The 14947-nt window shown below is 45.6% G+C and overlaps 1 protein-coding gene across 2 annotated transcripts in view; it reads right to left on the bottom strand.

Moving 5' to 3' along the window:
• The window catches only part of ndnl2 (necdin-like 2), a 71755-nt gene that overhangs the window by 31344 nt on the left and 25464 nt on the right, over window positions 1-14947 (bottom strand). For both annotated transcript variants that reach the window (XM_071349448.1, XM_071349447.1), the window contains exons 6-8: window positions 8254-8333; window positions 8022-8064; window positions 7403-7465 (exon numbers count right to left, since the gene is read on the bottom strand). In XM_071349448.1, the coding sequence (XP_071205549.1) occupies window positions 7403-7465; window positions 8022-8064; window positions 8254-8333 (186 nt within the window). The remainder of the gene's footprint in view (window positions 1-7402; window positions 7466-8021; window positions 8065-8253; window positions 8334-14947) is intronic.

The raw sequence follows: 14947 nt of genomic DNA on the forward strand, positions 1-14947 counted from the left end.
GTTCTCATCTTCCTACTACTATGGTGTGGTATAGACAGGTTCTCATCTTCCTACTACTATGGTGGGGTATAGACAGGTTCTCATCTTCCTACTACTATGGTGTGGTATAGACAGGTTCTCATCTTCCTACTACTATGGTGTGGTATAGACAGGTTCTCATCTTCCTACTACTGTGGTGTGGTATAGACAGGTTCTCATCTTCCTACTACTATGGTGTGGTATAGACAGGTTCTCATCTTCCTACTACTATGGTGTGGTATAGACAGGTTCTCATCTTCCTACTACTATGGTGTGGTATAGACAGGTTCTCATCTTCCTACTACTATGGTGTGGTATAGACAGGTTCTCATCTTCCTACTACTATGGTGTGGTATAGACAGGTTCTCATCTTCCTACTACTATGGTGTGGTATAGACAGGTTCTCATCTTCCTACTACTATGGTGTGGTATAGACAGGTTCTCATCTTCCTACTACTATGGTGTGGTATAGACAGGTTCTCATCTTCCTACTACTGTGGTGTGGTATAGACAGGTTCTCATCTTCCTACTACTATGGTGTGGTATAGACAGGTTCTCATCTTCCTACTACTATGGTGTGGTATAGACAGGTTCTCATCTTCCTACTACTATGGTGTGGTATAGACAGGTTCTCATCTTCCTACTACTATGGTGTGGTATAGACAGGTTCTCATCTTCCTACTACTGCCATGTGGTGTGGTATAGACAGGTTCTCATCTTCCTACTACTGTGGTGTGGTATAGACAGGTTCTCATCTTCCTACTACTATGGTGTGGTATAGACAGGTTCTCATCTTCCTACTACTATGGTGTGGTATAGACAGGTTCTCATCTTCCTACTACTATGGTGTGGTATAGACAGGTTCTCATCTTCCTACTACTATGGTGTGGTATAGACAGGTTCTCATCTTCCTACTACTATGGTGTGGTATAGACAGGTTCTCATCTTCCTACTACTATGGTGTGGTATAGACAGGTTCTCATCTTCCTACTACTGCCATGTGGTGTGGTATAGACAGGTTCTCATCTTCCTACTACTGTGGTGTGGTATAGACAGGTTCTCATCTTCCTACTACTATGGTGTGGTATAGACAGGTTCTCATCTTCCTACTACTATGGTGTGGTATAGACAGGTTCTCATCTTCCTACTACTGTGGTGTGGTATAGACAGGTTCTCATCTTCCTACTACTATGGTGTGGTATAGACAGGTTCTCATCTTCCTACTACTATGGTGTGGTATAGACAGGTTCTCATCTTCCTACTACTATGGTGTGGTATAGACAGGTTCTCATCTTCCTACTACTATGGTGTGGTATAGACAGGTTCTCATCTTCCTACTACTATGGTGTGGTATAGACAGGTTCTCATCTTCCTACTACTGTGGTGTGGTATAGACAGGTTCTCATCTTCCTACTACTATGGTGTGGTATAGACAGGTTCTCATCTTCCTACTACTATGGTGTGGTATAGACAGGTTCTCATCTTCCTACTACTGTGGTGTGGTATAGACAGGTTCTCATCTTCCTACTACTATGGTGTGGTATAGACAGGTTCTCATCTTCCTACTACTATGGTGTGGTATAGACAGGTTCTCATCTTCCTACTACTATGGTGTGGTATAGACAGGTTCTCATCTTCCTACTACTGTGGTGTGGTATAGACAGGTTCTCATCTTCCTACTACTATGGTGTGGTATAGACAGGTTCTCATCTTCCTACTACTGTGGTGGGGTATAGACAGGTTCTCATCTTCCTACTACTGTGGTGTGGTATAGACAGGTTCTCATCTTCCTACTACTATGGTGTGGTATAGACAGGTTCTCATCTTCCTACTACTATGGTGTGGTATAGACAGGTTCTCATCTTCCTACTACTATGGTGTGGTATAGACAGGTTCTCATCTTCCTACTACTATGGTGTGGTATAGACAGGTTCTCATCTTCCTACTACTGTGGTGTGGTATAGACAGGTTCTCATCTTCCTACTACTATGGTGTGGTATAGACAGGTTCTCATCTTCCTACTACTGTGGTGTGGTATAGACAGGTTCTCATCTTCCTACTACCGTGGTGTGGTATAGACAGGTTCTCATCTTCCTACTACTGTGGTGTGGTATAGACAGGTTCTCATCTTCCTACTACTATGGTGTGGTATAGACAGGTTCTCATCTTCCTACTACTATGGTGGGGTATAGACAGGTTCTCATCTTCCTACTACTGTGGTGTGGTATAGACAGGTTCTCATCTTCCTACTACTATGGTGTGGTATAGACAGGTTCTCATCTTCCTACTACTATGGTGTGGTATAGACAGGTTCTCATCTTCCTACTACTATGGTGTGGTATAGACAGGTTCTCATCTTCCTACTACTATGGTGGGGTATAGACAGGTTCTCATCTTCCTACTACTGTGGTGTGGTATAGACAGGTTCTCATCTTCCTACTACTATGGTGGGGTATAGACAGGTTCTCATCTTCCTACTACTATGGTGTGGTATAGACAGGTTCTCATCTTCCTACTACTATGGTGTGGTATAGACAGGTTCTCATCTTCCTACTACTATGGTGTGGTATAGACAGGTTCTCATCTTCCTACTACTATGGTGTGGTATAGACAGGTTCTCATCTTCCTACTACTATGGTGTGGTATAGACAGGTTCTCATCTTCCTACTACTATGGTGTGGTATAGACAGGTTCTCATCTTCCTACTACTGTGGTGGGGTATAGACAGGTTCTCATCTTCCTACTACTATGGTGTGGTATAGACAGGTTCTCATCTTCCTACTACTATGGTGTGGTATAGACAGGTTCTCATCTTCCTACTACTATGGTGTGGTATAGACAGGTTCTCATCTTCCTACTACTATGGTGTGGTATAGACAGGTTCTCATCTTCCTACTACTATGGTGTGGTATAGACAGGTTCTCATCTTCCTACTACTATGGTGTGGTATAGACAGGTTCTCATCTTCCTACTACTATGGTGTGGTATAGACAGGTTCTCATCTTCCTACTACTATGGTGTGGTATAGACAGGTTCTCATCTTCCTACTACTATGGTGTGGTATAGACAGGTTCTCATCTTCCTACTACTATGGTGTGGTATAGACAGGTTCTCATCTTCCTACTACTGTGGTGTGGTATAGACAGGTTCTCATCTTCCTACTACTATGGTGTGGTATAGACAGGTTCTCATCTTCCTACTACTATGGTGGGGTATAGACAGGTTCTCATCTTCCTACTACTATGGTGTGGTATAGACAGGTTCTCATCTTCCTACTACTATGGTGTGGTATAGACAGGTTCTCATCTTCCTACTACTATGGTGTGGTATAGACAGGTTCTCATCTTCCTACTACTATGGTGTGGTATAGACAGGTTCTCATCTTCCTACTACTATGGTGTGGTATAGACAGGTTCTCATCTTCCTACTACTATGGTGTGGTATAGACAGGTTCTCATCTTCCTACTACCGTGGTGTGGTATAGACAGGTTCTCATCTTCCTACTACTATGGTGTGGTATAGACAGGTTCTCATCTTCCTACTACTATGGTGTGGTATAGACAGGTTCTCATCTTCCTACTACTATGGTGTGGTATAGACAGGTTCTCATCTTCCTACTACTATGGTGTGGTATAGACAGGTTCTCATCTTCCTACTACTATGGTGTGGTATAGACAGGTTCTCATCTTCCTACTACTGTGGTGTGGTATAGACAGGTTCTCATCTTCCTACTACTATGGTGTGGTATAGACAGGTTCTCATCTTCCTACTACTATGGTGTGGTATAGACAGGTTCTCATCTTCCTACTACTATGGTGTGGTATAGACAGGTTCTCATCTTCCTACTACTATGGTGTGGTATAGACAGGTTCTCATCTTCCTACTACTATGGTGTGGTATAGACAGGTTCTCATCTTCCTACTACTATGGTGTGGTATAGACAGGTTCTCATCTTCCTACTACTATGGTGTGGTATAGACAGGTTCTCATCTTCCTACTACTATGGTGTGGTATAGACAGGTTCTCATCTTCCTACTACTATGGTGTGGTATAGACAGGTTCTCATCTTCCTACTACTGTGGTGTGGTATAGACAGGTTCTCATCTTCCTACTACTATGGTGTGGTATAGACAGGTTCTCATCTTCCTACTACTGTGGTGTGGTATAGACAGGTTCTCATCTTCCTACTACTATGGTGGGGTATAGACAGGTTCTCATCTTCCTACTACTGTGGTGTGGTATAGACAGGTTCTCATCTTCCTACTACTATGGTGTGGTATAGACAGGTTCTCATCTTCCTACTACTATGGTGGGGTATAGACAGGTTCTCATCTTCCTACTACTATGGTGTGGTATAGACAGGTTCTCATCTTCCTACTACTGTGGTGTGGTATAGACAGGTTCTCATCTTCCTACTACTGTGGTGTGGTATAGACAGGTTCTCATCTTCCTACTACTGTGGTGTGGTATAGACAGGTTCTCATCTTCCTACTACTATGGTGTGGTATAGACAGGTTCTCATCTTCCTACTACTATGGTGTGGTATAGACAGGTTCTCATCTTCCTACTACTATGGTGTGGTATAGACAGGTTCTCATCTTCCTACTACTATGGTGTGGTATAGACAGGTTCTCATCTTCCTACTACTATGGTGTGGTATAGACAGGTTCTCATCTTCCTACTACTATGGTGTGGTATAGACAGGTTCTCATCTTCCTACTACTATGGTGTGGTATAGACAGGTTCTCATCTTCCTACTACTATGGTGTGGTATAGACAGGTTCTCATCTTCCTACTACTATGGTGGGGTATAGACAGGTTCTCATCTTCCTACTACTATGGTGTGGTATAGACAGGTTCTCATCTTCCTACTACTATGGTGTGGTATAGACAGGTTCTCATCTTCCTACTACTATGGTGTGGTATAGACAGGTTCTCATCTTCCTACTACTATGGTGGGGTATAGACAGGTTCTCATCTTCCTACTACTGCCATGTGGTGTGGTATAGACAGGTTCTCATCTTCCTACTACTATGGTGTGGTATAGACAGGTTCTCATCTTCCTACTACTATGGTGTGGTATAGACAGGTTCTCATCTTCCTACTACTGCCATATGGTGTGGTATAGACAGGTTCTCATCTTCCTACTACTGTGGTGTGGTATAGACAGGTTCTCATCTTCCTACTACTATGGTGTGGTATAGACAGGTTCTCATCTTCCTACTACTGCCATATGGTGTGGTATAGACAGGTTCTCATCTTCCTACTACTATGGTGGGGTATAGACAGGTTCTCATCTTCCTACTACTATGGTGTGGTATAGACAGGTTCTCATCTTCCTACTACTATGGTGTGGTATAGACAGGTTCTCATCTTCCTACTACTATGGTGTGGTATAGACAGGTTCTCATCTTCCTACTACTATGGTGTGGTATAGACAGGTTCTCATCTTCCTACTACTATGGTGTGGTATAGACAGGTTCTCATCTTCCTACTACTATGGTGTGGTATAGACAGGTTCTCATCTTCCTACTACTATGGTGTGGTATAGACAGGTTCTCATCTTCCTACTACTATGGTGTGGTATAGACAGGTTCTCATCTTCCTACTACTGCCATGTGGTGTGGTATAGACAGGTTCTCATCTTCCTACTACTATGGTGTGGTATAGACAGGTTCTCATCTTCCTACTACTGTGGTGTGGTATAGACAGGTTCTCATCTTCCTACTACTATGGTGTGGTATAGACAGGTTCTCATCTTCCTACTACTATGGTGTGGTATAGACAGGTTCTCATCTTCCTACTACTATGGTGTGGTATAGACAGGTTCTCATCTTCCTACTACTATGGTGTGGTATAGACAGGTTCTCATCTTCCTACTACTATGGTGTGGTATAGACAGGTTCTCATCTTCCTACTACTATGGTGTGGTATAGACAGGTTCTCATCTTCCTACTACTATGGTGTGGTATAGACAGGTTCTCATCTTCCTACTACTATGGTGTGGTATAGACAGGTTCTCATCTTCCTACTACTATGGTGTGGTATAGACAGGTTCTCATCTTCCTACTACTATGGTGTGGTATAGACAGGTTCTCATCTTCCTACTACTATGGTGGGGTATAGACAGGTTCTCATCTTCCTACTACTATGGTGTGGTATAGACAGGTTCTCATCTTCCTACTACTATGGTGTGGTATAGACAGGTTCTCATCTTCCTACTACTATGGTGTGGTATAGACAGGTTCTCATCTTCCTACTACTATGGTGGGGTATAGACAGGTTCTCATCTTCCTACTACTGCCATGTGGTGTGGTATAGACAGGTTCTCATCTTCCTACTACTATGGTGTGGTATAGACAGGTTCTCATCTTCCTACTACTATGGTGTGGTATAGACAGGTTCTCATCTTCCTACTACTGCCATATGGTGTGGTATAGACAGGTTCTCATCTTCCTACTACTGTGGTGTGGTATAGACAGGTTCTCATCTTCCTACTACTATGGTGTGGTATAGACAGGTTCTCATCTTCCTACTACTGCCATATGGTGTGGTATAGACAGGTTCTCATCTTCCTACTACTATGGTGGGGTATAGACAGGTTCTCATCTTCCTACTACTATGGTGTGGTATAGACAGGTTCTCATCTTCCTACTACTATGGTGTGGTATAGACAGGTTCTCATCTTCCTACTACTATGGTGTGGTATAGACAGGTTCTCATCTTCCTACTACTATGGTGTGGTATAGACAGGTTCTCATCTTCCTACTACTATGGTGTGGTATAGACAGGTTCTCATCTTCCTACTACTATGGTGTGGTATAGACAGGTTCTCATCTTCCTACTACTATGGTGTGGTATAGACAGGTTCTCATCTTCCTACTACTGCCATGTGGTGTGGTATAGACAGGTTCTCATCTTCCTACTACTATGGTGTGGTATAGACAGGTTCTCATCTTCCTACTACTGTGGTGTGGTATAGACAGGTTCTCATCTTCCTACTACTATGGTGTGGTATAGACAGGTTCTCATCTTCCTACTACTATGGTGTGGTATAGACAGGTTCTCATCTTCCTACTACTATGGTGTGGTATAGACAGGTTCTCATCTTCCTACTACTATGGTGTGGTATAGACAGGTTCTCATCTTCCTACTACTATGGTGGGGTATAGACAGGTTCTCATCTTCCTACTACTGTGGTGTGGTATAGACAGGTTCTCATCTTCCTACTACTGCCATATGGTGTGGTATAGACCATCACACCAAAACAATACAACAGACCTCCTAGTTGTTTCACTGAAGGTGAACTGGTATATGAGTTCACAACTCATGTCTTACCATACTATTACCATATATTACCCATTCAGGGTCGAGATAGACTCACCTCTGACGGACAAACTCATCAGTAAGGAGCTTCTTCACGTCTCCAAAGATCTCGTGTCTCTCCCTGGGAGCGGGGGGGTCAGAACAGTCAACACACAGATCATACTTCAACCTCACTCCACAACTGGCTAGTAGATTTTCAAGCCTCAGTAAAGGAGATCAAACCCAGCGACGGGACCGGGACAGTGACGGGACCGGGACAGTGACGGGACCGGGACAGTGACCGGGACAGTGACGGGACAGTGACGGGACCGGGACAGCGATGGGACCGTGACGGGACCGGGACAGTGACGGGACCGGGACAGTGACGGGACCGTGACAGGACCGTGACCGTGACAGTGACGGGACCGGGACAGTGACCGGGACAGGACCGGGACAGTGACGGGACCGGGACAGCGACGGGACCGTGACAGGACCGTGACAGTGACGGGACCGGGACAGTGACCGGGACAGGACCGGGACAGTGACGGGACAGGGACGGGACCGGGACAGTGACCGGGACAGGACCGGGACAGTGACGGGACCGGGACAGTGACCGGGACAGGACCGGGACAGTGACGGGACCGGGACAGTGACAGGACAGTGAAGGAACCTATGATCAACCAGCCACACAGACTTACCCTTGATCAACTCTCAGCTTCTTCAGTGTGTTCCACACCATACCTACAAACACAAAGCATGATGGGACATCTCAGTGAGAAGAAGGGGCATACACACGACACTGTGATGTCATCAATAAGTGGGGGGAATCAGGAATTGGCAAATATATGTATAATTACAAATCATTGAGTGTTGGCCCCCCCATTGGCTACACTGGTGTCAGAAGTGGGACAAAGCCAACAGAACACTTACTCTCCTTCACCACACCCCCCTTCATGAAGACGATACTGAGGATTACGAAGAGTAGACCTGTCTTTGGATTACTGGGATTCCTGTAAACAAACAAACACACACACAGGTACAGGACACTAGTCTATCTCCTGTTTCTGTAGTGAGACAGCTTGATGTACAGTCCACCCCCTGGACAGGACACTAGTCTATCTCCTGTTTCTGTAGTGAGACAGCTTGATGTACAGTCCACCCCCTGGACAGGACACTAGTCTATCTCCTGTTTCTGTAGTGAGACAGCTTGATGTACAGTCCACCCCCTGGACAGGACACTAGTCTATCTCCTGTTTCTGTAGTGAGACAGCTAGATGTACAGTCCACCCCCTGGACAGGACACTAGTCTATCTCCTGTTTCTGTAGTGAGACAGCTTGATGTACAGTACACCCCCTGGACAGGACACTAGTCTATCTCCTGTTTCTGTAGTGAGACAGCTTGATGTACAGTCCACCCCCTGGACAGGACACTAGTCTATCTCCTGTTTCTGTAGTGAGACAGCTTGATGTACAGTCCACCCCCTGGACAGGACACTAGTCTATCTCCTGTTTCTGTAGTGAGACAGCTTGATGTACAGTCCACCCCCTGGACAGGACACTAGTCTATCTCCTGTTTCTGTAGTGAGACAGCTAGATGTACAGTCCACCCCCTGGACAGGACACTAGTCTATCTCCTGTTTCTGTAGTGAGACAGCTAGATGTACAGTCCACCCCCTGGACAGGACACTAGTCTATCTCCTGTTTCTGTAGTGAGACAGCTTGATGTACAGTCCACCCCCTGGACAGGACACTAGTCTATCTCCTGTTTCTGTAGTGAGACAGCTTGATGTACAGTCCACCCCCTGGACAGGACACTAGTCTATCTCCTGTTTCTGTAGTGAGACAGCTAGATGTACAGTCCACCCCCTGGACAGGACACTAGTCTATCTCCTGTTTCTGTAGTGAGACAGCTAGATGTACAGTCCACCCCCTGGACAGGACACTAGTCTATCTCCTGTTTCTGTAGTGAGACAGCTAGATGTACAGTCCACCCCCTGGACAGGACACTAGTCTATCTCCTGTTTCTGTAGTGAGACAGCTAGATGTACAGTCCACCCCCTGGACAGGACACTAGTCTATCTCCTGTTTCTGTAGTGAGACAGCTAGATGTACAGTCCACCCCCTGGACAGGACACTAGTCTATCTCCTGTTTCTGTAGTGAGACAGCTAGATGTACAGTCCACCCCCTGGACAGGACACTAGTCTATCTCCTGTTTCTGTAGTGAGACAGCTTGATGTACAGTCCACCCCCTGGACAGGACACTAGTCTATCTCCTGTTTCTGTAGTGAGACAGCTTGATGTACAGTCCACCCCCTGGACAGGACACTAGTCTATCTCCTGTTTCTGTAGTGAGACAGCTAGATGTACAGTCCACCCCCTGGACAGGACACTAGTCTATCTCCTGTTTCTGTAGTGAGACAGCTTGATGTACAGTCCACCCCCTGGACAGGACACTAGTCTATCTCCTGTTTCTGTAGTGAGACAGCTAGATGTACAGTCCACCCCCTGGACAGGACACTAGTCTATCTCCTGTTTCTGTAGTGAGACAGCTTGATGTACAGTCCACCCCCTGGACAGGACACTAGTCTATCTCCTGTTTCTGTAGTGAGACAGCTAGATGTACAGTCCACCCCCTGGACAGGACACTAGTCTATCTCCTGTTTCTGTAGTGAGACAGCTAGATGTACAGTCCACCCCCTGGACAGGACACTAGTCTATCTCCTGTTTCTGTAGTGAGACAGCTAGATGTACAGTCCACCCCCTGGACAGGACACTAGTCTATCTCCTGTTTCTGTAGTGAGACAGCTTGATGTACAGTCCACCCCCTGGACAGGACACTAGTCTATCTCCTGTTTCTGTAGTGAGACAGCTAGATGTACAGTCCACCCCCTGGACAGGACACTAGTCTATCTCCTGTTTCTGTAGTGAGACAGCTAGATGTACAGTCCACCCCCTGGACAGGACACTAGTCTATCTCCTGTTTCTGTAGTGAGACAGCTAGATGTACAGTCCACCCCCTGGACAGGACACTAGTCTATCTCCTGTTTCTGTAGTGAGACAGCTAGATGTACAGTCCACCCCCTGGACAGGACACTAGTCTATCTCCTGTTTCTGTAGTGAGACAGCTTGATGTACAGTCCACCCCCTGGACAGGACACTAGTCTATCTCCTGTTTCTGTAGTGAGACAGCTAGATGTACAGTCCACCCCCTGGACAGGACACTAGTCTATCTCCTGTTTCTGTAGTGAGACAGCTTGATGTACAGTCCACCCCCTGGACAGGACACTAGTCTATCTCCTGTTTCTGTAGTGAGACAGCTTGATGTACAGTCCACCCCCTGGACAGGACACTAGTCTATCTCCTGTTTCTGTAGTGAGACAGCTAGATGTACAGTCCACCCCCTGGACAGGACACTAGTCTATCTCCTGTTTCTGTAGTGAGACAGCTAGATGTACAGTCCACCCCCTGGACAGGACACTAGTCTATCTCCTGTTTCTGTAGTGAGACAGCTAGATGTACAGTCCACCCCCTGGACAGGACACTAGTCTATCTCCTGTTTCTGTAGTGAGACAGCTAGATGTACAGTCCACCCCCTGGACAGGACACTAGTCTATCTCCTGTTTCTGTAGTGAGACAGCTAGATGTACAGTCCACCCCCTGGACAGGACACTAGTCTATCTCCTGTTTCTGTAGTGAGACAGCTTGATGTACAGTCCACCCCCTGGACAGGACACTAGTCTATCTCCTGTTTCTGTAGTGAGACAGCTAGATGTACAGTCCACCCCCTGGACAGGACACTAGTCTATCTCCTGTTTCTGTAGTGAGACAGCTAGATGTACAGTCCACCCCCTGGACAGGACACTAGTCTATCTCCTGTTTCTGTAGTGAGACAGCTTGATGTACAGTCCACCCCCTGGACAGGACACTAGTCTATCTCCTGTTTCTGTAGTGAGACAGCTAGATGTACAGTCCACCCCCTGGACAGGACACTAGTCTATCTCCTGTTTCTGTAGTGAGACAGCTTGATGTACAGTACACCCCCTGTACGGGGGAGGTGGTTCTTCCTGAGGTCTTCCTGTTGGGGAGGGAGTGTCTTGTTTTCTGCCCCTCCCAAAATATTAGAATTTGTAGATAATTGGTCCGCTTTCTGAGACTCACCCACAAACAGTACCAAGTCTGGCATGCTGAGGAGTGACGGACTCCATCCTAGCTGGAGGGTTGCTCTCATCTTATCTACCAACATAGACAGGGCTCTAACTCCCCTAGCTCCACAATGAGATAGGGTGCAGGCCAGGCAGCAGGCTGTTAGCCAGCCTGCCAGCTTAGTGGAGTCTGCCACTAGCACAGTCACACTAGCACAGTCAGTGTAGTCAGCTCAGCTATCCCCATTGAGACCGTGTCTGTGCCTCGATCTAGGTTGGGCAAAACTAAACATGGTGGTGTTCGCATTAGCAATCTCATTAGGATAAAGACCTCCTCCATTCCTGCCATTATTGAAAGAGATCGTGATACCTCACATCTCAAAATAGGGCTACTTCATGTTAGATCACTCACTTCAAAGGCAGTTATAGTCAATGAACTAATCACTGATCATAATCTTGATGTGATTGGCCTGACTGAAACATGGCTTAAGCCTGATGAATTTACTGTGTTAAATGAGGCCTCACCTCCTCGTTACACTAGTGACCATATCCCCTGCGCATCCCGCAAAGGCAGAGGTGTTGCTAACATTTACGATAGCAAATTTCAATTTACAAAATAAAAACCAATGTCTTCTAGTCATGAAATCTATGCAGCCTACTCAATCACTTTTTATAGCTACTGTTTACAGGCCTCCTGGGCCGTATACAGCGTTCCTCACTGAGTTCCCGGTCATGGCAGATAATATAACATTTTTTGGTGACTTTAATATTCACATGGAAACGTCCACAGACCCACTTCAAAAGGCTTTCGGAGCCATCATCGACTCAGTGGGTTTTGTCCAACATGTCTCTGGACCTACTTACTGCCACAGTCATACTCTGGACCTAGTTTTGTCCCGTGGAATAAATGTTGTGGATCTTAATGTTTTTCTCCATAATCCTGGACTATCGGACCACCATTTTATTACGTTTGCGATCGCAACAAATAATCTGCTCAGACCCCAACCAAGGAGCATCAAAAGCCGTGCTATAAATTCTCTGACAACACAAGGATTCCTAGATGCCCTTCCAGACTCCCTCCACCTACCCAAAGACGTTAGAGTACAACAATCAGTTAACCACCTAACTGAGGAGCTACATTTAACCTTGCGCAATACCCTAGATGCAGTCGCACCCCTAAAAACTAAAAACATTTGTCATAAGAAACTAGCTCCCTGGTATACAGAAAATACCCGCGCTCTGAAGCAAGCTTCCAGAAAATTGGAACGGAAATGGCGCCACACCAAACTGGAAGTCTTCCGACTAGCTTGGAAAGACAGTACCGTGCAGTATCGAAGAGCCCTCACTGTTGCTCAAATCATGCTATTTTTCCAACTTAATTGAGGAAATAATTACTACCCAAAATGTATTTTTTATTCTGGCGCAAAGCTAACTAAAAAGCAGCATTCCCCAAGAGAGGATGGCTTTCACTTCAGCAGTGATAAATTCATAAAGATCATGATCATTAGAAAGCAAATTATGGACTCCTCTTTAAATCTGCGTATTCCTCCAAAGCTCAGTTGTCCTGAGTCTGCACAACTCTGCCAGGACCTAGAATCAAGGGAGACACTCACGTTTTTTAATACTATATCTCTTGACACATTGATGAAAATAATCATGGTCTCTAAACCTTCAAGCTGCATACTGGATCCTATTCCAACTAAACTACTGAAAGAGCTGCTTCCTGTGCTTGGCCCTCCTATGTTGAACATAATAAACGGCTCTCTATCCACCGGATGTGTACCAAACTCACTAAAAGTGGCAGTAATAAAGCCTCTCTTGAAAAAGCCGAACCTTGATCCAGAAAATATAAAAAACTATCGGCCTACATCGAATCTCCCATTCCTCTCAAAAATCTTAGAAAAAGCTGTTGCGCAGCAACTCACTGCCTTCCTGAAGACAAACAATGTATACAAAATGCTTCAGTCTGGTTTTAGACCCCATCATAGCACTGAGACTGCACTTGTGAAGGTGGTAAATTACCTTTTAATGGTGTCAGACCGAGGCTCTGCATCCGTCCTCGTGCTCCTAGACCTTAGTGCTGCTTTTGATATCATCGATCACCACATTCTTGTGGAGAGATTGGAAACCCAAATTGGTCTACACGGACAAGTCCTGGCCTGGTTTAGATCTTATCTGTCAGAAAGATATCAGTTTGTCTCTGTGGATGATTTGTCCTCTGACAAATCAACTGTAAATTCTGGTATTCCTCAAGGTTCCGTTTTAGGACCACTATTGTTTTCACTATATATTTTACCTCTTGGTGATGTCATTCGGAAAGATAATGTTAACTTTCACTGCTATGCAGACGACACACAGCTGTACATTTCGATAAAACATGGTGAAGCCCCAAAATTGCCCTCCCTTGAAGCCTGTGTTTCAGACATAAGGAAGTGGATGGCTGCAAATGTTTTACTTTTAAACTCGGACAAAACAGAGATGCTTGTTCTAGGTCCCAAGAAACAACGAGATCTTCTGTTGAATCTGACAATTAATCTTGATGGTTGTACAGTCGTCTCAAATAACACTGTGAAGGACCTCGGCATTACTCTGGACCCTGATCTCTCTTTTGACGAACATATCAAGACTGTTTCAAGGATAGCTTTTTTCCATCTACGTAACATTGCAAAAAAAAAATGATGCAGAAAAATGAATCCATGCTTTTGTCACTTCTAGGTTAGACTTCTGCAATGCTCTACTTTCCGGCTACCCGGATAAAGCACTAAATAAACTTCAGTTAGTGCTAAATACGGCTGCTAGAATCTTGACTAGAACCAAAAAATTTGATCATATTACTCCAGTGCTTGCCTCCCTACACTGGCTTCCTGTTAAGGCAAGGGTTGATTCCAAGGTGTTACTGCTAACCTACAAAGCATTACATGGGCTTGCTCCTACCTATCTTTCTGATTTGATCCTGCCGTACATACCTACACGTACGCTACGGTCACAAGACGCAGGCCTCCTAATTGTCCCTAGAATTTCTAAGCAAACAGCTGGAGGTAGGGCTTTCTCCTATAGAGCTAAATTTTTATGGAATGGTCTGCCTACCCATGTGATTGAGTGTAGTCTGGCCCAGGAGTGTGAAGGTGAACGGAAAGGCACTTGAGCAACGAACAGCCCTTGCTGTCTCTGCCAGGCCGGTTCCCCTCTCTCCACTGGAATTCTCTGCCTCAAACCCTATTTCAGGGGCCGAGTCACTGGCTTACTGGTGCTCTTCCATGCCGTCCCTAGGAGGGGTGCGTCACTTGAGTGGGTTGAGTCACTGACGTGATCTTCCTGTCTGGGTTGGCGCCCCCCCTTGGGTTGTGCCGTGGCGGAGATCTTCGTGGGCTATACTCGGCCTTGTCTCAGGATGGTAAGTTGGTGGTTGAAGATATCCCTCTAGTGGTGTGGGGGCTGTGCTTTGGCAAAGTCGGTGGGGTTATATCCTGCCTGTTTGGCC

This window comes from Salvelinus alpinus, chromosome 17 (genome assembly GCF_045679555.1).
Source record: "Salvelinus alpinus chromosome 17, SLU_Salpinus.1, whole genome shotgun sequence".
In the NCBI taxonomy this organism is placed as follows: domain Eukaryota; kingdom Metazoa; phylum Chordata; class Actinopteri; order Salmoniformes; family Salmonidae; genus Salvelinus; species Salvelinus alpinus.